General features: G+C 46.8%; 2 protein-coding genes across 10 annotated transcripts in view; both read right to left on the bottom strand.

Annotated features, from left to right (window-relative positions):
• LOC122867612 (hepatic leukemia factor-like) overlaps window positions 1–2,621 on the bottom strand; it is a 29,677-nt gene extending 27,056 nt beyond the window's left edge. Inside the window, exons 1-2 of one of the 3 annotated variants that reach the window (XM_044178616.1) lie at window positions 1,986–2,617; window positions 105–162 (exon numbers count right to left, since the gene is read on the bottom strand). In XM_044178616.1, coding sequence (XP_044034551.1) covers window positions 105–162; window positions 1,986–2,118 — 191 coding nt within the window. In that variant the 5' untranslated portion in view covers window positions 2,119–2,617. Of the gene's footprint in view, window positions 1–104; window positions 163–1,985 lie in introns of all 3 variants that reach the window. The other 2 variants (XM_044178614.1, XM_044178615.1) reach the window with 2 other exon arrangements.
• Window positions 2,622–15,060: 12,439 nt separating this feature from the next.
• stxbp4 (syntaxin binding protein 4) overlaps window positions 15,061–24,573 on the bottom strand; it is a 65,742-nt gene continuing 56,229 nt past the window's right edge. For 6 of the 7 annotated variants that reach the window (XM_044179052.1, XM_044179054.1, XM_044179056.1 and 3 more), the window contains 2 exons: window positions 18,241–18,298; window positions 15,061–16,202 (listed from right to left, as the gene is read on the bottom strand). In XM_044179052.1, coding sequence (XP_044034987.1) covers window positions 16,046–16,202; window positions 18,241–18,298 — 215 coding nt within the window. In that variant the 3' untranslated portion in view covers window positions 15,061–16,045. Of the gene's footprint in view, window positions 16,203–18,138; window positions 18,299–24,573 lie in introns of all 7 variants that reach the window. The other variant, XR_006375994.1, reaches the window with a different exon arrangement.

Below are 24,573 nucleotides of genomic sequence, written 5' to 3' on the forward strand. Positions count from 1 at the left end.
CGTTCTCAGACAGGAACTCCTCCAGATCCATGTACTCCAGCTGCATGGTGTCTCCATCGTAAGGCAGCGTCTTGTCCCACAGCGTGGGGCCCAGGAAGGCGGACTGGGGGGCGCTGCGCTCCTCCTCCAGGTTCTTCTCCTTCTCCTGCTGCTTGCTGAAAGCTGCAGGAGGACAGAGGGAGTGAATCAGTCAGAACAACCTCGGACATGTTTAAACACTGAGTATGGTTCATCTTGGTTTATCAAGTCCAGTATTAAAGGTGCCCTGTACAGTTTTTGACTGTGAAGCAGCTGAGCAGGTCCACGTTTGGTTGCATCTCACGCTCTACTAGCACGAGCGAGTCCCAAAATATTATTAATATTATAATTACTTATCATTGCCTTCCAAAACCGTCCGCTGCAACCGTCATTTCCCGCTGCTACCTTTACGGTTTGGTTAGATTTAAGGCAACGGTTCGGATTAAAAAAGAGATTAAGGTCAGGGATTGGCTGTTGGTAGGACATGCAAAGAGGAGCATCAGTTTCCCCGTCAAACCCTGACTTCCCCAAGGTGTGTTCAGACCGCACGTGAAGCCAAACGTTCGTATTAGGGCTTTATGGCTGCAGTTCCCGACAGCACTGACGTCGCACCGTTTCCGCTTTTGCTCCGAACTGAAAAGTAAACAAACGCTGCAGTTCTTCTCGCAGGACGGGCTCAGAGATCCCGTCCCCGCCGACGACGTCGAGCTATTCCACGGACCGACGGCCGGTGGCAGCAACGCCCCGAAGACAAGGCAGTGCACCCGCGAAGGCAGGGAAGGAGAAGACCGCTCGCTAGCTAAACATTTAACAATACAAGTTTCAAAATATTTGCTGTCGCGACGTCAGACGGCGTCTCATGGGACGTTCATCATTCTCTTTTTTTTTTTTAACGGAGCGACGCTAACAGTCGTCGTGCTAAGCTAGGCTAACATTACACGCGCGAAAACCTGCGGTGTCCGACTGCTCGAGGTTTAAATGAAATACAGCGATCGGAGACTACGGTCCTGCAAAATCACAACTGTCCCGTGATTCTTTGCACTTGTTTCCACGGTAACAAAGCTGCACGAGTGACAGCTGGTGCATATATATATATACACCATATATATAAATATATGTAACGTAACGCACAGTGGGTTTACATTACAGTGGCTCGGCAGGAGCTTTTAGATGCGACCTCGCCACGGACACACGGATCTCTCACACAGGAGTCGATAAGGTTCGTTTATTATTGTTGATGAAGTGTTTTTGTGACAGCTGACAAGAGTCTTTCCAGCTCGCCAAAACCACCAATAAAACCCCCCAAAGTCTGGACAGAGTTTGAGTTCATCAGGGATGACATACTTGAATGACATTTTGATTTCTAAATCAGCTGCTCAGACCAGGAGGCTCTGAAACAGCATTTCAGAGCTGAAACGATTAACCGGCGAGTCGAGCAACACAGAGATGACCTGCAACAGCTTTTCAAATGTGAATATCTTCCGTCTCACGTGACAGTTTATTAAATATGGGACCGAACAGGTCATCTGAAGACATCAGCCCTGGACTCTGAGTCAGGCGGTTCTCACTGGGTGCTCCTCAGACCTGCAGGTGGGAGGGGTTCCTCGCTATTTCTGATGGGTCTGTCTGACAAGCACCTTTAATAAACACCTTCAAATATTAATATCACAAGTATGTTTCTGCTCATCTGGCCAGCTGGAAATATACAGCAAAAGTGTGTTCATCATATTTACTGTGAGACGTTTGATTTGTCCCGAGCCGGTCTGTGGTCTACCTAACAGCGCGTGAACGCCTCGACCGGTGCGGAAAGTTTTTTGCCCGAGGTTCAGAGCTCCCAGGTGAGCGGTCACCTCCGCCTCCGTCACAGGTGGACGACGCGAGGACGTGTGCGCAGAGAGACGCACTCAGTAAACATGAACACACAGGTGCAGCAGGTGCAGAAGGCGCGGCGCGGCTCCTGGCTTCACCTTCGTGATGCAGCGGCAGCTTCATCGGGGTCTCCAGCAGAGACTTGAGCACCCCGTGCGTCGCCGGAGGTAGAAAGCTTGGATTCAGCGGGATGTGATGGCGCGACATCTTCTCCATCACGCCTCCTTGCATCGGGAGACCCAGGCAAGCAAACGCAGCACGAGGACACAAAAAAAAAAAACCCACGCAGAGACAGGTGGGGTGCGGAGACAAGAGACTCCGGTCCCGGCTCCGCAGCCTGCAGGAACCACAGCGAGAATAAAGCCGCGCGCTGGGACGGGACGCTTGGTGGGCGCGTGCGGCGGTGTCTGACGGGCTGCAGGAGGCGGACAGACCGATCACCGATCACCGAGGAGGACGGAGGACTGCTGACGTCAAACCGTGACACCCGCCTCTCTCTCTCTCTCTCTCTCTCTCTCTCTCTCTGTTTACCCAGAGCAGCCAATCACTGCGCAGTACAGCACGTAGTACTGTCAGCGTTAGTGTGACGTGTCTGTGACAGGAAATAAAAGCACAGAGCGTTTAGAAGTTGCATATCTCCGTGTTGTGTCCACACACACACACACACACACACACACACACACTTTCAAAGCACAGAGCGGAGTCACAGTGTGGTGCAAAAACGGTTTATTCGTGTTTTTGTTGCCCTCGCGTGCAGGAAGCGGAGCCCGTCACCTGCTCTGATCCAATCACAGCAGCTGGTCTGTGGCGTCCGAGGATACATGTTCGTTTCCTGATGTTTTAACAGCGCTTCCTTTACTTTAGGTGATTATTAAGTACACACACACACTCACACTCACACACACACTCACACACACACACACTCACAGCCTGAAAGAGGAATGCTGGGTCACATGAGTGGGCCGGCTTGACCTACTTTTATCCAATGAGAGGCCGCCTTCTCCTGCTCTCCTCCCCCTGCTCCCCCCTGCTCCCCCCCTGCTGCCTGGACACATTGAACCTCATGTGCTCCTGAGGAGAGAAACACTAATCCAGCAGGAGAGGAGGAGACAAGGGAGGAGAGGAGAGGAAACAAGGGAGGAGAGGAGACAAGGGAGGAGAGGAGAGGAAACAAGGGAGGAGAGGAAACAAGGGAGGAGAGGAGAGGAAACAAGAGAGGAGAGGAAACAAGGGAGGAGAGGAAACAAGGGAGGAGAGGAAACAAGGGAGGGGAGGAGAGGAAACAAGGGAGGAGAGGAAACAAGGGAGGAGAGGAGGAGACAAGGGAGGAGAGGAGACAAGGGAGGAGAGGAGAGGAGACAAGGGAGGAGAGGAGGAGACAAGGAGAGAGGAGACAAGGGAGGAGAGGAGGAGACAAGGAGAGAGAGGAAACACGGGAGGAGAGAGGAGACAAGGGAGGAGAGGAGGAGGGGAGGAGAGGAGGAGGAGACAAGGGAGGAGAGGAGAGGAGACAAGGGAGGAGAGGAGGAGGAGAGGAGGAGACAAGGAGGAGAGGAGAGGAGACAAGGAGAGAGAGGAGGAGACAAGGGAGGAGAGGAGGAGAGGAGAAAGGAGGAGAGGAGAGGAAACAAGGGAGGAGAGGAGGAACAAGGGAGGAGAGGAGGAGACAAGGGAGGAGAGGAGAGGAGACAAGGGGAGAGGAGGAGACAAGGGAGGAGAGGAGGAGAGAGGAGGAGAGGAGAGGACAAGGGAGGAGAGGAGAGGGAGACAAGGGAGGAGAGGAGAGGAAACAAGGGAGGAGAGAGGAAGGGAGGAGAGGAGGGGAGGAGAGGAGAGAAGGAAGGGAGGAGAGGAGGAGGAAACAAGGAGGAGAGGAGGAGAAGGGAGGAGAGGAGAGAGGAGGAGACAAGGGAGGAGAGAGAGGAAACAAGGAGGAGAGGAGGAGACAAGGGAGGAGAGGAGAGAAACAAGGGAGGAGGAGAGGAGGGGAGGAGAGAGACAGGAGGAGGAGAGAGAAACAAGGGGGAGGAGAGGAGGAGAGGAAACAAGGGAGGAGAGGAGAGGAGAGACAAGGGAGGAGAGGAGAGACAAGGGAGGAGAGGAGAGACAAGGGAGGAGAGAGGAGACAAGGGAGGAGAGGAGACAAACAGGGGAGGAGAGAGAGGAGACAAGGAGGAGAGGAGACAAGGGAGGAGGAGAGACAAGGGAGGAGAGGAGGAGACAAGGGAGGAGAGAGAAGACAAGGGAGGAGAGGAGGAGACAAGGGAGGAGAGAGGAAACAAGGAGGAGAGGAGAGGAAACAAGGGAGGAGAGGAGACAAGGGAGGAGAGGAGAGGAGACAAGGGAGGAGAGGAGAGAGGAAGAGGAGAGAGAGGAGGAGACAAGGGAGGAGAGGAGGAGAGGAGAACAAGGGAGGAGAGGGAGAGAGAGACAAGGGAGGAGAGGAGAGAGACAAGGGAGGAGAGGAGAGAAGACAAGGGAGAGGAGAGGAGGAGAGGAGACAAGGAGGAGAGGAAACAAGGGAGGAGAGGAGGAGACAAGGGAGGAGAGGACAAGGGAGGAGAGGAGAGAGGAGAGGAGAGGAGGAGGAGGAGGAGACAAGGGAGGAGAGGAGGAGGAGACAAGGGAGGAGAGGAGGAGACAAGGAGGAGAGGAGGAGGAAACAAGGGAGGAGAGGAGGAGACAAGGGAGAGGAAGGGAGGAGGAGGAGGAGACAAGGGAGGAGAGGAGGAGACAAGGGAGGAGAGGAGAGGAAACAAGGAGGAGAGGAGACAAGGGAGGAGAGGAGAGACAAGGAGGAGAGGAGGAGACAAGGGAGGAGGAGAGGAGACAAGGGAGGAGAGGAACAAGGGAGGAGAGGAGAGGAAACAAGGGAGGAGAGAGAAACAAGGGAGGAGAGGAGACAAGGAGAGGAGAGGGAGGGAGGAGGAGGAGGAGGAGACAAGGAGGAGAGGAGACAAGGGAGGAGGGAGGAGAGGAGGAGAGGAGGAAACAAGGGAGGAGAGGAGACAAGGGAGGAGAGGAGGAGGAGAGAGAGAAACAAGGGAGGAGAGGAAACAAGGGAGGAGAGGAGGAGACAAGGGAGGAGAGGAGGAAACAAGGGAGGAGAGAAACAAGGAGGAGAGGAGGAGACAAGGGAGGAGAGGAGGAAACAAGGAGGAGAGAGGAGACAAGGGAGGAGAGGAGGAAACAAGGGAGAGAGAGGAGACAAGGGAGGAGAGGAGAGGAAACAAGGGAGGAGAGGAGAGACAAGGGAGGAGAGGAGGAAACAAGGGAGGAGAGGAAACAAGGGAGGAGAGGAGGAGACAAGGGAGGAGAGGAGGAGACAAGGGAGGAGAGGAGAGGAAACAAGAGAGGAGAGGAGGAAACAAGGGAGGAGAGGAGACAAGGGAGGAGAGGAGACAAGGGAGGAGAGGAGACAAGGGAGGAGAGGAAACAAGGGAGGAGAGGAGGAAACAAGGGAGGAGAGGAACAAGGGAGGAGAGGAGGGAAACAAGGGAGGAGAGGAGGACAAGGGAGGAGAGGAGAGGGAGGAGAGGAGACAAGGGAGGAGGGAAGAAAGCAAGGAGAGGAGGAAGGAAGGGAGGAGGGAAACAAGGGAGGAGAGGAGACAAGGAGGAGAGGAGAGGAAACAAGGGAGGAGAGGAGAGGAGGAGAAAGGGAGGAGAGGAGACAAGGAAGGGAGGAGAGGAGACAAGGGAGGAGAGGAGAGAGACAAGGAGGAGAGGAGACAAGGGAGGAGAGGAGAGGAGACAAGGGAGGAGAGAGAGAAACAAGGGAGGAGAGGAGAGAAACAAGGGAGGAGAGGAGAGGAAACAAGGAGGAGGAGGAGAGGGAGGAGGAGAGAGAGGAGAGGGAGGACAAGGAGAGGAGAGGAGGAGAGGAGGGAGAGACAAGGGAGGAGAGGAGAGGAAACAAGGAGGAGGAGAGGAAACAAGGGAGGAGAGGAGAGACAAGGGAGGAGAGGAGAGGAAACAAGGGAGGAGAGGAGAGGGAGGACAAGGGAGGAGAGGAGAGGAAACAAGGGAGGAGAGGAGAGGAAACAAGGGAGGAGAGAGGAGACAAGGGAGGAGAGGAGAAGACAAGGGAGGAGAGGAGAAGGGAGGAGAGGAGAGGAAACAAGGGAGGAGAGGAGGGAGGAGAAGAGGAAAGGGGAGGAGAGAGAAACAAGGGAGGAGAGAAACAAGGGAGGAGAGAGAGAGAGAAACAAGGGAGGAGAGGAAACAAGGGAGGAGGAGAGGAGAGGAAACAAGGGAGGAGAGGAAACAAGGGAGGAGAGGAGGAGACAAAGGGAGAGGAGAGGGGGAGGGAGGAGAGAGACAAGGGAGGAGAGGAGGACAAGGGAGGAGAGGAGGAGACAAGGGAGGAGAGGAGAAAGAGGAGGAGACAAGGAGGAGAGGAGGAGAGGAGAAGGAGGGAGGAGGAGACAAGGGAGGAGAGGAGGAGACAAGGGAGGAGGAGAGGAAACAAGGGAGGAGAGGAGGAGAACAAGGGAGGAGAGGAGAAACAAGGGAGGAGAGGAAACAAGGGAGGAGAGGAGAAACAAGGGAGGAGAGGAGGAAACAAGGGAGGAGAGGAGGAAACAAGGAGGAGAGGAAGAAGGGAGGAGAGGAGACAAGGGAGGAGGAGAGGAGGGAGAGGAGAAACAAGAGAGAGAGGGGAACAAGGGAGGAGAGAGAGACAAGGGAGGAGAGGAGAGGAAACAAGGGAGGAGAGGAGACAAGGGAGGAGAGGAGGAAACAAGGGAGGAGAGGAGACAAGGGAGGAGAGGAAACAAGGGAGGAGAGGAGAGGAAACAAGGGAGGAGAGGAGGAAACAAGGGAGGAGAGGAAACAAGGGAGGAGAGGAAACAAGGGAGGGGAGGAGAGGAAACAAGGGAGGAGAGGAAACAAGGGAGGAGAGGAGGAGACAAGGGAGGAGAGGAGACAAGGGAGGAGAGGAGGAGACAAGGGAGGAGAGGAGGAGACAAGGGAGGAGAGGAAACAAGGGAGGAGAGGAAACAAGGGAGGAGAGGAGACAAGGGAGGAGAGGAGGAGACAAGGGAGGAGAGGAAACAAGGGAGGAGAGGAGAGGAAACAAGGGAGGAGAGGAGACAAGAGAGGAGAGGAAACAAGGGAGGAGAGGAGGAGACAAGGGAGGAGAGGAGGAGACAAGGGAGGAGAGGAAACAAGGGAGGAGAGGAAACAAGGGAGGAGAGGAGACAAGGGAGGAGAGGAGGAGACAAGGGAGGAGAGGAGGAGACAAGGGAGGAGAGGAAACAAGGGAGGAGAGGAGGAAACAAGAGAGGAGAGGAGGAAACAAGGGAGGAGAGGAAACAAGGGAGGAGAGGAAACAAGGGAGGAGAGGAGACAAGGGAGGAGAGGAGACAAGGGAGGAGAGGAAACAAGAGAGGAGAGGAGACAAGGGAGGAGAGGAGGAAACAAGGGAGGAGAGGAAACAAGGGAGGAGAGGAGGAAACAAGGGAGGAGGAAACAAGGGAGGAGAGGAGAGGAAACAAGGGAGGAGAGGAAACAAGGGAGGAGAGGAGAGGAAACAAGGGAGGAGAGGAAACAAGAGAGGAGAGGAGACAAGGGAGGAGAGGAGAGGAAACAAGGGAGGAGAGGAAACAAGAGAGGAGAGGAGACAAGGGAGGAGAGGAAACAAGGGAGGAGAGGAAACAAGGGAGGAGAGGAGACAAGGGAGGAGAGGAAACAAGAGAGGAGAGGAGACAAGGGAGGAGAGGAAACAAGAGAGGAGAGGAAACAAGGGAGGAGAGGAGGAAACAAGGGAGGAGGAAACAAGGGAGGAGAGGAGAGGAAACAAGGGAGGAGAGGAGACAAGAGAGGAGAGGAAACAAGGGAGGAGAGGAGACAAGGGAGGAGAGGAGAGGAGACAAGGGAGGAGAGGAGACAAGAGAGGAGAGGAAACAAGGGAGGAGAGGAGACAAGAGAGGAGAGGAAACAAGGGAGGAGAGGAAACAAGGGAGGAGAGGAGACAAGGGAGGAGAGGAGACAAGAGAGGAGAGGAAACAAGGGAGGAGAGGAGACAAGAGAGGAGAGGAAACAAGGGAGGAGAGGAGACAAGGGAGGAGAGGAGAGGAAACAAGGGAGGAGAGGAGGAGACAAGGGAGGAGAGGAGACAAGGGAGGAGAGGAAACAAGGGAGGAGAGGAGACAAGGGAGGAGAGGAGGAAACAAGAGAGGAGAGGAGGAAACAAGGGAGGAGAGGAGGAAACAAGAGAGGAGAGGAGGAAACAAGGGGGAGAGGAGACAAGGGAGGAGAGGAGACAAGGGAGGAGAGGAGACAAGAGAGGAGAGGAGGAAACAAGAGAGGAGAGGAGAGAGGAGGAGAGGAGAGAGGAGGAGAGGAGAGAGGAGGAGAGGCCCCATAAAAAATAATTGTAATATTCCTGAAACCTACGACTGAAACCTTTTCTACGATGTAATATTCCTTTAAAATGCAGAAACAGTGTCAGACTGTAAGATCTGTATTTCACACCTATAAGAGAAATTTCATCGGAAAATTGTACAAATATTATAGGAAAATTGCATATATCATATCATATGTATTAGATGAAAAAGTAGCATGAAGCCTGATAAAAATATTACAGGAATATCACAGTAAACTCATACACACTGAATCCTCGTGATGATTCATACTGGACTCTACACTCAGGCCTAACCGAGTCCTCTTACATACAGCAGCTACACACCACATGCCACACTGGGTGGAAAAGTAGTCCTCGGCAGCCTCGACAAATCCCCGTCGGCCACGCTCTCATTGAAACTTCCTTAGCAACGGCGGTTGCTAAAGCACAGTGATGTTGCGACGACCTCTGTGAGAGAGGAAAGTAGGGCAGGGCTAAGACTCGCCTGCTCTGCCGCTGCCGAGCGGTGACCGGGCCAAACACAGCGGCGACTCATCCCTTTAATACGCTAAACCGCTCGCTGCCATCACCTGAAGTGCACTGTTAAGTGTCTGTCCCTGGGCATTAACAACACCTGTGAAAAATACCTTCTGCTGGTCTTATTTGTATTAAAAAGTGTCCATATTAAAGCTGCTCTCGTCAATATTTTTATATTAACAACGGATCAAATGTAATGTGCTCATTGTTATCGCTTATTGAACGTATTGTTTTGGTTTTATGGCCCACAGCTTTACTTTTCTGGTTTAGTTTCATTGCTGTCATCAGCCCCGTTTACAGCCAGAGAGCAGCTGCTGAACGTAGCGGAGCATCTAGCAGCTGAAGAGCCAGATGTTTCCCTCAGCAGCTGCTGGACGTAGCGGAGCATCTAGCAGCTGAAGAGCCAGATGTTTCCCTCAGCAGCTGCTGAACGTAGCGGAGCATCTAGCAGCTGAAGAGCCAGATGTTTCCCTCAGCAGCTGCTGGACGTAGCGGAGCATCTAGCAGCTGAAGAGCCAGATGTTTCCCTCAGCAGCTGCTGGACGTAGCGGAGCATCTAGCAGCTGAAGAGCCAGATGTTTCCCTCAGCAGCTGCTGGACGTAGCGGAGCATCTAGCAGCTGAAGAGCCAGATGTTTCCCTCAGCAGCTGCTGAACGTAGCGGAGCATCTAGCAGCTGAAGAGCCAGATGTTTCCCTCAGCAGCTGCTGGACGTAGCGGAGCATCTAGCAGCTGAAGAGCCAGATGTTTCCCTCAGCAGCTGCTGAACGTAGCGGAGCATCTAGCAGCTGAAGAGCCAGATGTTTCCCTCAGCAGCTGCTGGACGTAGCGGAGCATCTAGCAGCTGAAGAGCCAGATGTTTCCCTCAGCAACTGCTGGAGACCAAACACAGAGCTGACAGAGAGAAGACCGGACTGACGTCCATCAGGAGACACACCGAGGGGGAGACAGCGTCGCTCTGTATCTGATGACTGTGTAAATAAGCGGTGTGCTGACACGTTCGTCACATCTGTTTGATAATATGTCAATATTCTGCTGCCTTTTGGCCGCACATCTACGGTGCGTAGCTTCAAGTCCCCCGTCATGTCTCCGTCGTTTCTCCAGAACTACGTCATGCGTTACGACAGATGTTATGGAGGGAATGTGATTAACATGCAGCTCCAAACATGTTTGGACTTATAAGGGTGGGGGTGTCACGTGCCAAGCAGGCGTTTGTTTGCTTTCCTTCCTGCTTTGTCTCTCCGTCCCCTCCCCTGTGTTTTCTTCTGTGTCCTCTCCAGGTGCTAATGAGGCGATTGGCTTGCACCTGTGCCGTCCAGCCTCGCTGCTCGTTGGGCAACCGATTCAGAAGCTGGCCAATCGTTATGCCAAGCCAGCTATAAGAGAAGCCTACCAGAAGAGTTCGGGGGCTGGGCTGTGTATGAGCAAACTTATATACGGCGAGAGGGTTTAGGGTTACCCTGTACATCTTTTCACTCGTGCAGTTCAGTAGGTGTAGTGGTTGCTGCCACCTCTGTAAGTTTTGTTGGGTTCTTGTTGTAAATAAGACAGTTGAGCCTTTTTGTTTGTACTTTTGTTTCTAGAGGTAGCTTAGCTAAGGCTGGTTTTGTTGTATTGTTTTCGCCTCATTTTGTTTGGCACGACCTTCCTCACCCATACTTTGGGAACCTTTGCAGTATCTTCATGGTATTTTGTTGGAAATAAATCACTCTGTCACTGCCACTTTGACTTGGTTGCTTTGGTTGTCGTGTTAATTTTTATTAACAAGGGACCATCTCGTCTTCGTCACATCTCCTTCGCGTCTCTATCATGACTCCATCTTGTCTTCGTTGTGTCTCCATCATGGTTCAAATGTCCCCTGACGGTGTTGCACAAGCAGACTTCCTTGAAGCAGTTTGTTCTTCAGCAGACACATTTTCAATATAGTTAAGAGTCGTTTTGCCGACTAATGACTAATGTACGCAGCATGTCATCTTATCTTTCATTTCGTTTACAATATATGTTTTCTGGACAGTGTACATTAACATTCCTTCTCCTGCTTCAGAGAAGTGACGGAAACAAACAGGAAAAGCTAGTTTTGAAATCTCTGTCACATCTCTCTCTCGTCTCGTCACATCTCCTTTGCGTCTCTAGAATGTCTCCATCACATCACAAAGTCAAAAACAAATAAAATTCATTGTTAATTCTTAATTTTCACGTTGATTGTCAATAAATACAAGCTTTTAAATACATTCACAAGTGAATTTCGCGCTTTAAAGGTGCGAGCTGCTCTGGTTCTGTTACAGTTATGTTAAAATGAACTCTGTTAGCTTAACGCTAACATTAATATTAATCTGAAAGAACAGCAGAGTCTTTAGTTTTAGAGCTTAGTCATGAGCTTAAATGTTTGACAAATGGAAATTTTGATGTGTTGGCGGTGCTAGATGAAAAGATTACCAAAGTTATTTGATTTATCATGTGGAGAGAAGGACCGATACAAATTTCACAGTAATCCATCCAGTAGTTTTTGAAACATTTCGGTCTGTATTTGGTCTGGAAGACAGACTGAGGAACAGACGTCACCATCCTTAGAGCAACTACACTGGCTAAAAACAGACCCAAAACCTAATTGCTCTATTTTATTGTTAGCAGACAAAACTATTTGTCTTTTTTTATGAATGGACGTCATGCACTCTTCGAAGAATACGATCTGAAAATGGTTAAGGAGTCATAATTTGTTTTCTCGTTGTTCTATATGTGATTTGGTCAAAGTCTGGGCCACAAAGAATCTACTGTGAAACTTCCAGAAGAGTAAATTAGATTTTCCTCCTAAAACGATGGGATTTGTTTCCAGCCTAATTCATGTTGAGGAGGTAATTTGGAGAGTCAGTACCTCCGGAGCTCAATTACACAGAAGCCCTTGTGTTGTGGGTCAGTTTTTTATAGCACACTGTAAACAACAATGTGGTGATGTAATCCCAGTGTGAGCGTCGTGCCTGCAATGGTCTTTTACCATTATATGGTTGAAATTATAATTTATATAACCAAAGCTGGCCTGAATGAGCTCAGTCAGAGCGTTGACCTCCTGGTACCTGTTAAGACTCAACAAGGCCGAGCCGAGACCTATTTTCAGTTGTAAAAAAACAAGCCCGTTAATAAGCTCTCTGGTCACAAAGAACTTGAATAAAAGAGGTGCAACTGGAGTCATTTTGTTTTTGTTTCGTTAAACGCATCATCAGTGATAATGTTAAGCAGGTCAATCACTGACTAACTGTGAACTGTTTGGGTTGGGTTTCTAATCCGAGGAATTCTCCAGGTTGAATCAAGGAAAAGAGGATTTGCAGGTTGTGTAACTTTTCCGCTGATTTGGTTGTAAACACAAGCAAAGGCAGGACCTGCATGTGTGCACGTACACAAACAGATGATCTAATGCATGCAGTGTAGCTACTGTAGCTTACAATGACTTACTTTCCTCCATCATTGTTCCATCAAGGCAATAATCATGATCCTTTATCCTAACAATATGTAATAATGACATAATAATGTCTTTTTTAAAACACTAATCAGAAATGTTCTATGTAATCTTTCAGTAAGGAGAGGGCATTCCTGATGAAATACAATGTTTCTGCAGGTACTTTCAGGTCAAGACAACCGCTTGTACAAATAGTTAAGTGGAGAATTTCCAATTTCAGACGCCATGTGAAGCTTATGATTGTCACTAACTGCCATTCTCTGAGGCCTGTCAATAAAGGGTTGTTTTGGAGGGCCATTACCTCCTCTTTTGCATGGGGTTCCCCTGATTTCGTGCTACACAAGTGGTCAGGATGGAAATGTACATAGCCTGGTACGTGTTGGGGGGGAATAATTTGCACAAATCGTTTTGTTAAATTAGTAATTTGAGCTCTCAAATTGCAAATCATCCTCGCTTTGATGTTATCTTGCTCATCAAAATTTTGCTTCATGGTTCTGGAGCGCTTCGTAGCTACAGATGCACAACATTGTAAACATAATGTAGAGTGATAATGTAGAAAGCCAGGCGTCGTATTTATTACCATGATTCTGATCAAACTGATGAACGTGATCTAATTATTTTCTACCTGAGAGCTGGTGTAGCTCACCTGAACTCGATATCTATTTTCTACCTGAGAGCTGGTGTAGCTCACCTGAACATATATAATTGTTTTCTATGTGAGAGCTGGTGTAGCTCACCTGAACTCGATATCTATTTTCTATGTGAGAGCTGGTGTAGCTCACCTGAATTCGATATCTATTTTCTACCTGAGAGCTGGTGTAGCTCACCTGAACTCAATATCTATTTTCTATGTGAGAGCTGGTGTAGCGCATCTGCTCTCCATAACTAATTATTCTCTGTGTGAAAACTAATTTAGCTCATTTGAAGTCAGTATCTATTTTCTGTGTGAGAGCTTATCCAGCTAAGCTGAACTGAATACTGTATCTATTCATTTTCTGTGAGAGCTGATGTAGCTCAGAAAATCCTCATAGCTCAACTGGTTAATAAGCAGATTTAGTAGCAGAGAGGTTGTGGGATGAAATCCTTTTTCCTTTTTCAAAAAATATAATACCTCTCTGGCCTCACAGACTTGTAAATATGACAAATTTAGATCTTTTCAGTCACTCCACTACAAATGGTAATGTGAACAAGAGGTCGTCATTTTGTCAAGCGGTCAGAAATGTCTCAAACAGTAAAAACTAAAACACACAAACCTGAATGCACCGCAGTGAACGTGGTCATGCATTCAGGTTTAGGTGTTAATGTGCGTGTGCTTGTGTGTGTCACGTCATTAGTGTTTCCAGGCGCGGCAGATATTTATAGCTGCACTTGCCAACAAGAAGGGAAATCAATACTTTACCCCGGGCAGGAAGAATATTGGCTCGACCCTTCCACTTCCAGCCCTCGCTCACGCACACTATAAATACTACCGTTCACATCACACACCAACACACACACATTCACACACTCCAAAAGCGCCAAAACCACACGCAAACGCTTAATAAATGATTCCCCGAATGACTTCCTCACCCGAAGCTAAACAGTAGAATAATCTTATTATGACAGACTTTGATTTTGTTACCCATGTCAGCAAAGGAACAAAACAGAGAAGAATCGGTTTAAAGTCCCACATCAAATGGAAAGACTGCGAGAGAGTTGATTTCTATATCGATCTACCTCTATGACATAACATGTTACAGTCCAATAATAACACCAATACATGGTACACTACGACTTCTGAGGGCACACTCTGTCATCAAATCACTACAGAGGTTTTATACATTCTCTTTCTTCATCCCCCCGCTTCCGAAACCAAACCTACGCCCTTTAACCCGTACAACACCACATGTGGATCTACAGATGGAAGGGAAACGCAGCATGAAGTGTGTTCGTGTGGAGTCAGGCCACCGCGAGCCTCCAGAACAGCTTCAGTGCTCATTGCCAAGTCTGTGGAGCGCTGATGGAGGATGAACACCTCCACAAGATGTTCCCTCAGTTATATTTACAACCTTTATTTAATCAGGTCATCTGACTGAGATCAACAGACCTGAGTACAGCAGGAAGAGAGAAACACAAACAGCCAGACACTCACAGACATCACTAAACAGATATTAAGATGAAAGATTATATTATATCATCTGGTCTTATGGAGAAGGTGGTGGACACGCTGGTCTGAAATCTTCCACAGGTGTGAAACTGGGCTGAGATCAGGTGACTGTAAAGGCCGCAGCACTTTATTCACGTCGTTTCCATCCTCACCGAACCGCTCAGTGAAGCATCTGCATCCGATGTGTTTCTCTTTTAGTCAGCTTTTTCCTGTCATTTGTCCCCCGTCTGTGTGTCAAAATATGTAAATATTACCACGTCACCGCATCTTCATGAAATATAGTGGTGGTCACACCAGCAAGTGTCACAGCAAAGTTCACCTGCGTGTCCTCGCAGAGTAGGCGGTGCCAGAGTCCTGGTGACAGAGGGCTGTTCACGAGCCAAAGTTCACCACAGCTGAACCAAACGCAAAACAGATTTACTTCGCCCCCATCAGAGAATCCACCCGTCAATTCTGTTGAAATTAATTGATTTTTCTGTAAATTTCATCATGTTATCTCAACAATAAAGGGAAGAAAAAAGAAAATACGAACCCATCCCTGAATCCTGCCTACAAACCACTGAGGCCCAGTTGTTTTTCTGCCGTCAATGAGCACAATACCAGATCAGCAGGATGAAAAACATCTTCCCATCCAGCGGAAAACATCTAGCAGGCAGCAAGTGGAAAAGCTTTATGAACCGAGGCTGAATCACTGATGAGTTGCAGCACAAATTTATTCAGAAACATCTCAAATTATGACTTTAATATCACTTTTTCACCTTGGAGTAAAGGGGCTGAAGCTTTACAGATAACGCACTTGTGTAAGAACCAGTGGAAATCACTGTCCAGTCAATCTTAATTTATACGCCATCTGATGTTTTTCCCTCTAAATGTCCCTTGAAGTTTATTTGAATAAAAACAAACACGCTGTCCAACAGAAATACATATTTATGGACGTATTCTAAATGTCTTGTGCATGATTTTACACACACTTCCCCAAAAATTCAGCCTGACATATTTGGGATCTCCACAAGAATTTTAAGGAAAAGTTTGATAAAAGATTGATACCACTCTCATATCTTTTACAGTAAATATGAAGCTACAGCCAGCAGCCGGTTAGCTTAGCTTAGCATGAAGACTCTAAAGCTCACTTATTAACACATTATTCAACATTTTATACCTTGTTTGTTTAACCTGCAAGAACGTCTTGTTGTCACTGTGAGGTTGCCATAAAAATAGCATAAACCCAAGAAAAAGTCCAGCACACAACCCCCCCGGTAAATCACAAGGTGTCGCTTTTACACTTTTGTAGAGATTAAACAATTTAACAAATAATTGGTGTGTTTTAGAGATGCTGACAGGTGGATTTTGTTACCTTTGTTTCCAGTCTTTATGCTAAGCTAAGCTAACCGGCTGCTGGCTGTAGCTTCATATTCACTGTACAGACATGAGCGTGCCAGCAATCGGAACATCTGACTCTCGGCAAGAAAGCAAATTAGCGTATTTCCCAAAATGTTGAACTATTCCTTTAAAATAAAGTTGTGCAGGTTTGAATGAAGCTTGACCAGACAGCACAGGTTACTACAGGTGGGTCCAGCTGAGGTTAAACTAAACTTTTTAATGCATTAAGTTACTTTAACTGGAGTAAAACATCATGTTGCTACAGAAACACTGATAACAGAGGAGACAGGCTGCAGGTTTTTACATCTCTGTCTCTATGGACGGGCTGGGCTTTCGGTCCGTCGCCTCTCCGTCACGCTCTCCCTCCAGCTCTGACGTCTCTGGAGGTGGAGCAGGACCCGGGGCGCTGCTGCTGCTCGTCACAGGGAGGCTCCATGATGTCGTCTGAGTCACGTGACTGTCACAGGTCAGAACAAAAACACAAGAAAAGATGCTCGCAGAGTGTTATTGATTACCAAACAGACAGCTTCTTGACCCCTGAACTGCCTCCTCAAGCATTTCTCTGGAAGCTGAGCTCAGTGTTTCTATTTTTCCAGAGTGTGTAAATAGCATCATGGGTGGTGCTGTGTTTTAGGTAGAGTTTATCAAAAGCTCTCCTTTCAGGCAAGACTGGCCGCTCACATGCTTTCACTCCCCCAGTTCTGATACAAAAAAAGTGCTTGTGCAGTGAGGATTTTTTAAAAACAAATTATTCCCTCAATTTAGCATTCACAGCCTCAATGTACTGAATTCATCGCCTCAAAATAATAATTTGTTCCCTCGAATTACTACATTTTCCCCTTAAATGTCTCTCCTCAAGCTCTGATAAACCCGCTGTACTCTACCTGCTCAGCAGCCAGACGCAGTCAGAGTCCAGCTGCTGGACGTAGCGGAGCATCTAGCTGCTAAAGAGCCAGATGTTTCCCTCAGCAGCTGCTGAACGTAGCGGAGCATCTAGCTGCTAAAGAGCCAGATGTTTCCCTCAGCAGCTGCTGGAGACCAAACACAGAGCTGACAGAGAGAAGACCGGACTGACGTCCATCAGGAGACACAGACACGCCTCCTGATGAAGCGTCATGTGACTCTGACACGCCTCCTGATGAAGCGTCATGTGACTCTGACACGCCTCCTGATGAAGCGTCATGTGACTCTGACACGCCTCCTGATGAAGCGTCATGTGACTCTGACACGCCTCCTGACGAAGCGTCATGTTGCTCTGTAGCTGCTGCAGGTAGAAATCAGCTGCTGTTCACCAAAACAACTTTATAATGTCAGTGTTGTACAGCTTGTTTCGCTGCACCCAAAGGGCAAAAAAATTTGAAAAAAAAATCAATGAATGCAGCCTCAAAGATGTTAAAAAGATCATCTATATTCAAATGATAACACGGGTGCTTCATCTTTGACATCTATAACTTTGTGTTTACATTTATTGATTTGATTTGAAGGAGCACACAAATTAGTTGCTGTGTAATTTAGCAGCACAAAATACTAATATGAGGGAAAGATGAATCAATAGTGTTGATTGACCCTGACACCTACCACACTTCATATTTTGATGAAAGACGATGGGGGAAAGGTTTCTTGTAGAAAGTCATGTTTATAAAAATGTATTAGTATTGTGCAACTGTATGGAAGACCGCTGCTCAGTAATTCATACATACTGTACAATTAGCATAGTTTTATTTAACATTTAAATTAGCTTGGAGATGTTAATTTGTCCCACATACACTTGCTGCTGACATGATATGTGTGATGTACTGCTGTTTGTAATTTTGTCTTGTTTGTCTTTATTTATTTATTTTTTGAATGACTCTGACCCCAACTGTCACTACCTCCTCATGTTCATTTATAAATAATTATTATAGTCGTAGAAAAGGTTTCAGTCGCAGTCGTCTGGACGCTGTTTTCAGAATCAAGACGTTTCGGCTCCCATCCGGAAGTCATTCTCAATTGTGAAAAAATGGACCGGGAACTCAGAAATTTAAGCTACTCTGTGTTACTTAAGCCCCGCCCTCAGGAAGGAGTCTACCTGAGTATCTGTTGATTACTCTAGCTAGTTTCTGACCTAATTGTTTCCATGACGGCCCAGATGACTACGACTGAAACCTTTTCTACGACTCCTGGACGAATGAGGGACTACACCGAATTATTATAGTCCCAAAATTTCGTGACAGTTGTACGTAATTTGATTCATTGCAAATTTGTTTGGTAATTTGCATCACTAATATACATAAGGCGGGTCCTGCAGTAATACCCAGTGTTATGGCCCTGTCCTGTGGAGGGCAAGGTAGAAGTCCAGGGAGGGAAGTACTTGGTTTTGGGTCTAATGACATTTTAATAGTTTCATATTTTACCTTCTAATTGGGGCCCAACACTAAAGTTCTGCCTCAGGGCCCCCTAACAGGTTAGTCTGTCCATGATCCTGAGTGGGTTGGAAAATGTCTGATTCCTCTTACTTGATGTAGTATTTCTCTCCGTCTGCAGTGTAGGCCTCCTCCCAGCCGTAAGGAAGACCTGCAGGGGAGGGGGCAATAAAAAGTCATCAAACCATTCGGTGGATGTCATGTTTAATGTGCTTTGTTCAGTCTGGAGCCTGCTTAGATCACGGGTAACTTCACTTTTCCAAGCCTTTCCTGGTTTGAGACATTCAGGCGTAATCAGGCCAACAGATCACCAAACACTCCTCACAAATATCAAGTTTCCATCCAGCCTGTTTCCCCTGAGAAGCTCCAGTATTCCACGAGCCGCCGCCCTGTCACTCGGAAAGTAATTTCACTGTAATTTTCCGCCGTATCTCCCCACTTACTGTACGAGCTGGAGGACCAAAAGTCTCTTAACCCCATTTCAGTGAACAGAAGGGGGCAAAGTTTCAAATGCTGCCCTGCGGACATCAGCTCGTAAACTAAAACCAAACATTTCACGCCTTCGGGGAAAAGAGAGATTGTGATGAATGCTGTATCAGTGACCAGGGGCCCAATGATGGGTTTGACTTGATACACAACACAGTACATGACAAACTACATGCTATGACATGTATTCTGAATCCAACGAACCCATGATATTCAGAGATATTGTGCACAGAGCTGCTGATATCGATGGGACCAATGACAAAGTCCAAACATGAAGTTGGACTACATGGAGGCTGTTACACTCATTTACACATGTTACAAACATTATGAGACATGGAGGGCTGAGCCAGGCTAGCTGTTTCCCCCTGCTTCCAGTCTTTATGTTAAGCTAAGCTAAGCTAACCGCTTCCAGCTCTGTACTGAATACAAAGATATCCATCTGTACATCTCACTCTCTGGAGGAAGGAGAAAAGGTCCCAAAATGTGAAACCTTTCATTTAAAGGTTGCTAAGAAAAAAGTTTCAGTTTTCTTCCTGTAACACATTTTATGAGCCGCCATTTTGGCCATTCAGGACTGTGTTTCAGTGGTATGATGGTCATGGATCAGGGCTGCCCCAGGTTATTGTTCAATGAAAAACGGGCTATTTTGTGTTATTTTGTGCAGTAAATTCATTAACACACTTTCAGCAGGACGAAGTTTACAAGAGCTTTACATGCACACATCTCCAAGTGTTCAGAACTGCAAATGGAGCTTCATCACTGAATCAACAGATCGATGGAAAGCTGCAGAGCTTTCCATGACTGCACGTGACTTCGAGTCTTCATGCTCTTGTGATAATGCATCAAATTTCCCACAGACCTGCATTCTCTGTTCCTGCGCTTTACACTCCGGCCTCTTTCAGCATTTATGAACCCTATCTTGTCTCCTGTACTGTCCACAGGAAGTCAGAAGCTCACGTGTGCTCCGCTCATCACAATAATCTTGTACATGAGTGGTTCTCACCCCTGGAACAAAGACACCTGATCCGAGGCGGAAAGCTGCTTTGTGTGTGGCTGTGAATACAAACTGTGAAGCTCTGCGGTACATTTCACAGACCAGGTTTCAACCTGTCGGTCTGAGTATTGACAGGTGGGCCGAGGGACATGAAGCGGGTGTCAGGTGGTGAAAACATGACTCCCAGGGTTCCTGGAAAACCTGGAAATCTATCACGGTATGTACCTCAGAGAGGCCTACTTACTTGTTTGTGAATATATGTACATAGATAGGTTAATTAACTTTGTCATGATTAAATGAATAGAGCTCAACGGTGAAGTTCTGGAAGTGAATTCATATTCTGAATAGAGGATTTTGATTATTTGCCATAATGTCGTAACCATCCAAGGTAGACTCACCGCGAGCTATGAGGTTGTGAAACGATGGCATGTGCTCCTGTAGAAGCCACAAGTCCGTATGAAATCAACTTCGTTTTAAGAAAAAGACGTTTTGTTCGCGATCTCATGGAGAAGTACTACACTACCCACAATCCTAAAGTGTTACAGCGAAATCTCTGATTGCTGTTACCATGGAAATGTTTACACTTACAACTTACAACAGGTTTAGCTAGTGAGTTTCTGCTACCACTGAACTCTACTATCGCTTACGTTAGGTTTACCACAGAGCATTTCCCTTCGTGACAAGCTGCGTTATTTTAGAGAATCACTACAAGTCAGTCGGTGTAGTCCCTCATTCGTCCAGGAGTGTTCTATCGTAGAAAAGGTTTCAGTCGTAGTCATCTGGACGCTGTTTTCAGAATCAAGACGTTGATTCTGAAAACCGGATGGGAGCCGAAACGTCTTGACTCTGAAAACAGTGTCCAGATGACCACGACTGAAACCTTTTCTACGATACTACAAGTCAGCGTTTGAGCTTGTGGGTTCTGTCAGGGCCAGTGTGAAAGACAAGACGTGCGATGTTGTGGTGAGTTTTGGAGTCTGGCTTGTTAGGTGGCTAACATTAGCTGACATGAGTCTACATAAGTCGTACTAATCATGTTGTTACACTACACACACACACACACACACACACACACCCACACCCAACACGAACTACAATATATTATAACACTGTTATTAACAATATAAACTATAATAATGAACAAGAAGAAGTGCGCTACTATCGTTACATTGGAAGTCGTTGGAAAGGTATCATTCGCAGTGGTTTATGGGATGCGTGCTTCCTTCACTCTTAAAATAATTATGTACACAGTCTTGTACCTTTTTTTTGCTCCGAATCAAATGTTTTATGGTCACGATTCATCTCGTAGTTGGTTGGCTTGGTTCCAGGCTTAAAACTCCTCATACATTTCTGAAACAGCACTGGAATGAATGAATGGGAAAGTCACTTTCAGAACCGGAGCCGTTAAACAAGTGGGCTCTACAGAGGCCCATTTGTCCATTTCTGTGCAGTACTTACTTCTGGACAGTCTTCTTCAAGTTTGTTTATTGAGACATTTAAATAGTTCTGCGACACTTTCTGAGTGCTACAGTTCTCCTGTTATGTCTCTGGTTGTAAAAAAAATGGATAAACATGTTGATATACATGCTAGCGGCGCGGCTGTGTCTCAACTGTTGGACGGACTGTGATGAGATGTGCTTCATCGTTCATGCTCCCCTCAGGATGAACTGTAATAACTCTGCTGATCCTCTGACTTTCCATCTAGCGCCACCATCAGGTCGACATGTTAACGTGTCCGACACTTTGGTTTCTGACCAAACACCTGCAGAGCTGATGGCGCTCCCATCAGCCTCAGCTGCACTCTGTGTCTACTGCTAATTAGCTAATGCTAGCAAGCTAACACGGTAAACTAAGACGGTGAACATGGTCAATTTTACCTGCTAAACATGAGTGGTGCGAGCATTGTGAGCATGTTAGCATGCGGAAGAAGAAGACGCGGTACAGATAGAAAACATTCCCGTGTTAATGACTTGCAAGATGGTCGTACAGATTACAGAATTAAAATGTGTATTGACAATATAGCACTATATCCATTAAATTTGGGTTTAATTTACATAGAACGACGGACTTTGGACGATGTGAGGCGTCCATGTTTGTTTGGTTTTCAGGCACTTAAGTAATAATTAGCGTGAAGTTGGATATATCGGAGCTTTCAGAAGTATCAGCGTTTCCCAGTCATAATTACAACGCAGATGTTGACGCTATTTAGTCTGTAACTCGTAATTACGATGACTTCAGTATGACATGAATGCAGCCTCGCACAGCCCTAGCATGACTGCAGACATTTTAATTTGCTGGTGATGTCACTGATTGTGGATTGCCACCAGCTGGTCTGTTTGTATATTGTCAAACAGACCAAACAGTCATTTGTTCTGGTCTTTATCAGCAGGTCGCACGGAGCTGATGGCGTTGTTATCTAAGGGTCTGTTATTGATGCGATGCTGTCGTTGAGGTCGCTTAAGAGCGACCACATGACTGATTTCATCTGTTAGTGCAGCACAAAGGCCACGGCTGCAGGAACGCTGCAGAAACCGTCTCCAGGGAAACACATTCACATGCACACACACTCATTATTGGGTCGTGTCACATCGGCCTTGAGTCCTTGTGTTTGCAGACAGTCCTTAACCCAACTCTCCGAATGAATGAACCTTTAAGCTCAATTGTATACTTTTATACTATTTCTGTATATTCTCTCTCTGTCCTCTTCCTCCATTAATAACTCCTTTAACTTGTGTTAAGGGGTTTTGAAGAATTAAGGAGAGAATGTGAGTGCGAGGTTACTGTAAGGAATGTGAAGTTTGTCTAACATTCACAGCGTTTAATGCAATGAACAAACATGACTCAGAAAAAAATGTCAGGTGACGTAGTATAATGGGCGACAGAGTCCGTGTCAGGAGGTGGTTGGGACGGATGGAGGGGCCAAACAAACGCAGGACTTTCACCCATGAGACTGTTTGTGTTAAGTTACGTAACTTACGTAACGTATTTAACTTATGTACGTAACGTGATCTTTTCCTAAACCTAACAAAGTAGTTTTGGTGCCTAAAACGTAACCAAACTGAGCCTCGCTGGTGACGTCACGATCGCTGAAGGTGAAGCGTGGTATTTGGACGCGTCTGCTCTCCACAGAGGTTAACGGGAAGGATTGGCGTATGACCTGCGTGCAATTTGAACGTGTAAAGTTGTGTTATTTGTACGCAGATTGAAGAGACCAGGTTGAGTGTGGACACTGCAGCGGCGGATGAATCCACATGTGGTGGACGGTGTGTGTGGGACTGAGGCAGAATAAACTACAGTGTGTGTGTTCACGGTGATGAAGAAACCCCCATTTAATTAGGACTCAGACTGTATCTCAAATGTCACATGAATCAAAATGTGTAGCTAATTTTAGTTATTATATTCATCAGGCTGCTAGAAGAAGATCTGGAGTAGGTGTATTTTTTGATGCAGATTTATGTTTTAATGATCCAGACAGATACTGGAGGTCCAGCTCACTAATTTATGCTGGTGCAGTTGTCATAGCAACAAAAACACAAAGATAGCTGGCTGTGTGACTGCTACACAGACGTACCCGACTGTGTCTGTGCTGTCTGACAGACAGCAGTGGTTGGTCCTCGTCCACACGCCGAGTGAGACAAATGTTTTAAAAATGATTCACTCTGGAGCTGCATTTTCATTGGTGGAAAACACAACACTGGCTCAGTGAGGACCGAAGACCAAACTGCAGAGAGAAAAGATGACTTTTTGGACGAATGTGCATTAGGTTGAACATGGTTTGTGGAGGATTCTGTTGCAGCTCCTCCTGTGGTTTGAACTGATGGATACTTGCCTGAAGCTGTGTCACCGCAACAATTATCAACTTTTACAGGATTTAATTAGAATTAATTCATCAAGTGATCATTTTTTAAACGTTATTTTAACTTGTAGGACTGCAACTAATGATTACTTTAATTATCAATGAATTCATTTATAATGAAAATAAAAATTTTCCATCACAGTTTCTCAGAGTCCAAGGTGACGTCTTCAGATGTCTTATTTTGTCCGACCAACAGTCCAAAACCCAAAGATATTCTGTTTACGAGCACATAAAACCAGTACAAAGAGCTGGAACCAGTCATTTTTTTGCTTTAAATAATGACTTAAATGATTAATTGATTAGCAAAATTGTCGCTGATTAATATTCTGTCAATCCGCTAATCACTGAAGATCTAATAAATAGGTTAGATTAGATTAAATTTAAACGATGCATTACAAAAGCCAAAGCAATGAAATAAAGGTTAATACATTTGCCAATGAATAGTTCTTTTTCCTTATTCTGTCCTTAAAGGTCCGGTGTGGAGGATTTAGTGGCCTCTAGTGGTGAAACTGCAGTTTGCAACCACGTGAGCACCGCTCGCCTCGCCCTCCCCTTCCAAGCGCGTAGGAGAAACTACGGTGAAGCGAAACTCGATAACGGCCCTCTCTAGAGCCGGTGTTTGGTTTGTCCGTTCTGGGCTACTGTAGAAACATGGCGGTGCAACGTGGCGGCCTCCGTGGAAGGGGACCCGCTCCCTCTGTAGATACAAACGGCTCATTCTAAGGTAACGAAAACACAACGCTTCTTATTTTCAGGTGATTAAACACTAATGAAAACATACTATAAATATTATATTCCATTTCTGCCTCCTAAATGTTACACACTGGTCCTTTAAATGATGAATTAATATAGTGTGAAATGGAATCACAACATTTTTTTGATTCCATTAACTTGCGTGTAAACAGTACACCACCTAAAAATGACGTCAACCCAAAGAGCAGCAGCAAGAGCTCTGATTGGCCAGCTGTTGTTTGTTGGCAGGTGTCTGGCCAATCAGAGCTCCTGCTGCTGCTCTTTGGGTTGGACTTCATTGCCAAATTTAATGATCTTTTTAATTATTTATTTTTTACTTGGTGTTTTGAATCGTTTA

This window comes from Siniperca chuatsi, linkage group LG20, assembly GCF_020085105.1.
Source record: "Siniperca chuatsi isolate FFG_IHB_CAS linkage group LG20, ASM2008510v1, whole genome shotgun sequence".
NCBI classification, from domain to species: Eukaryota; Metazoa; Chordata; class Actinopteri; order Centrarchiformes; family Sinipercidae; genus Siniperca; species Siniperca chuatsi.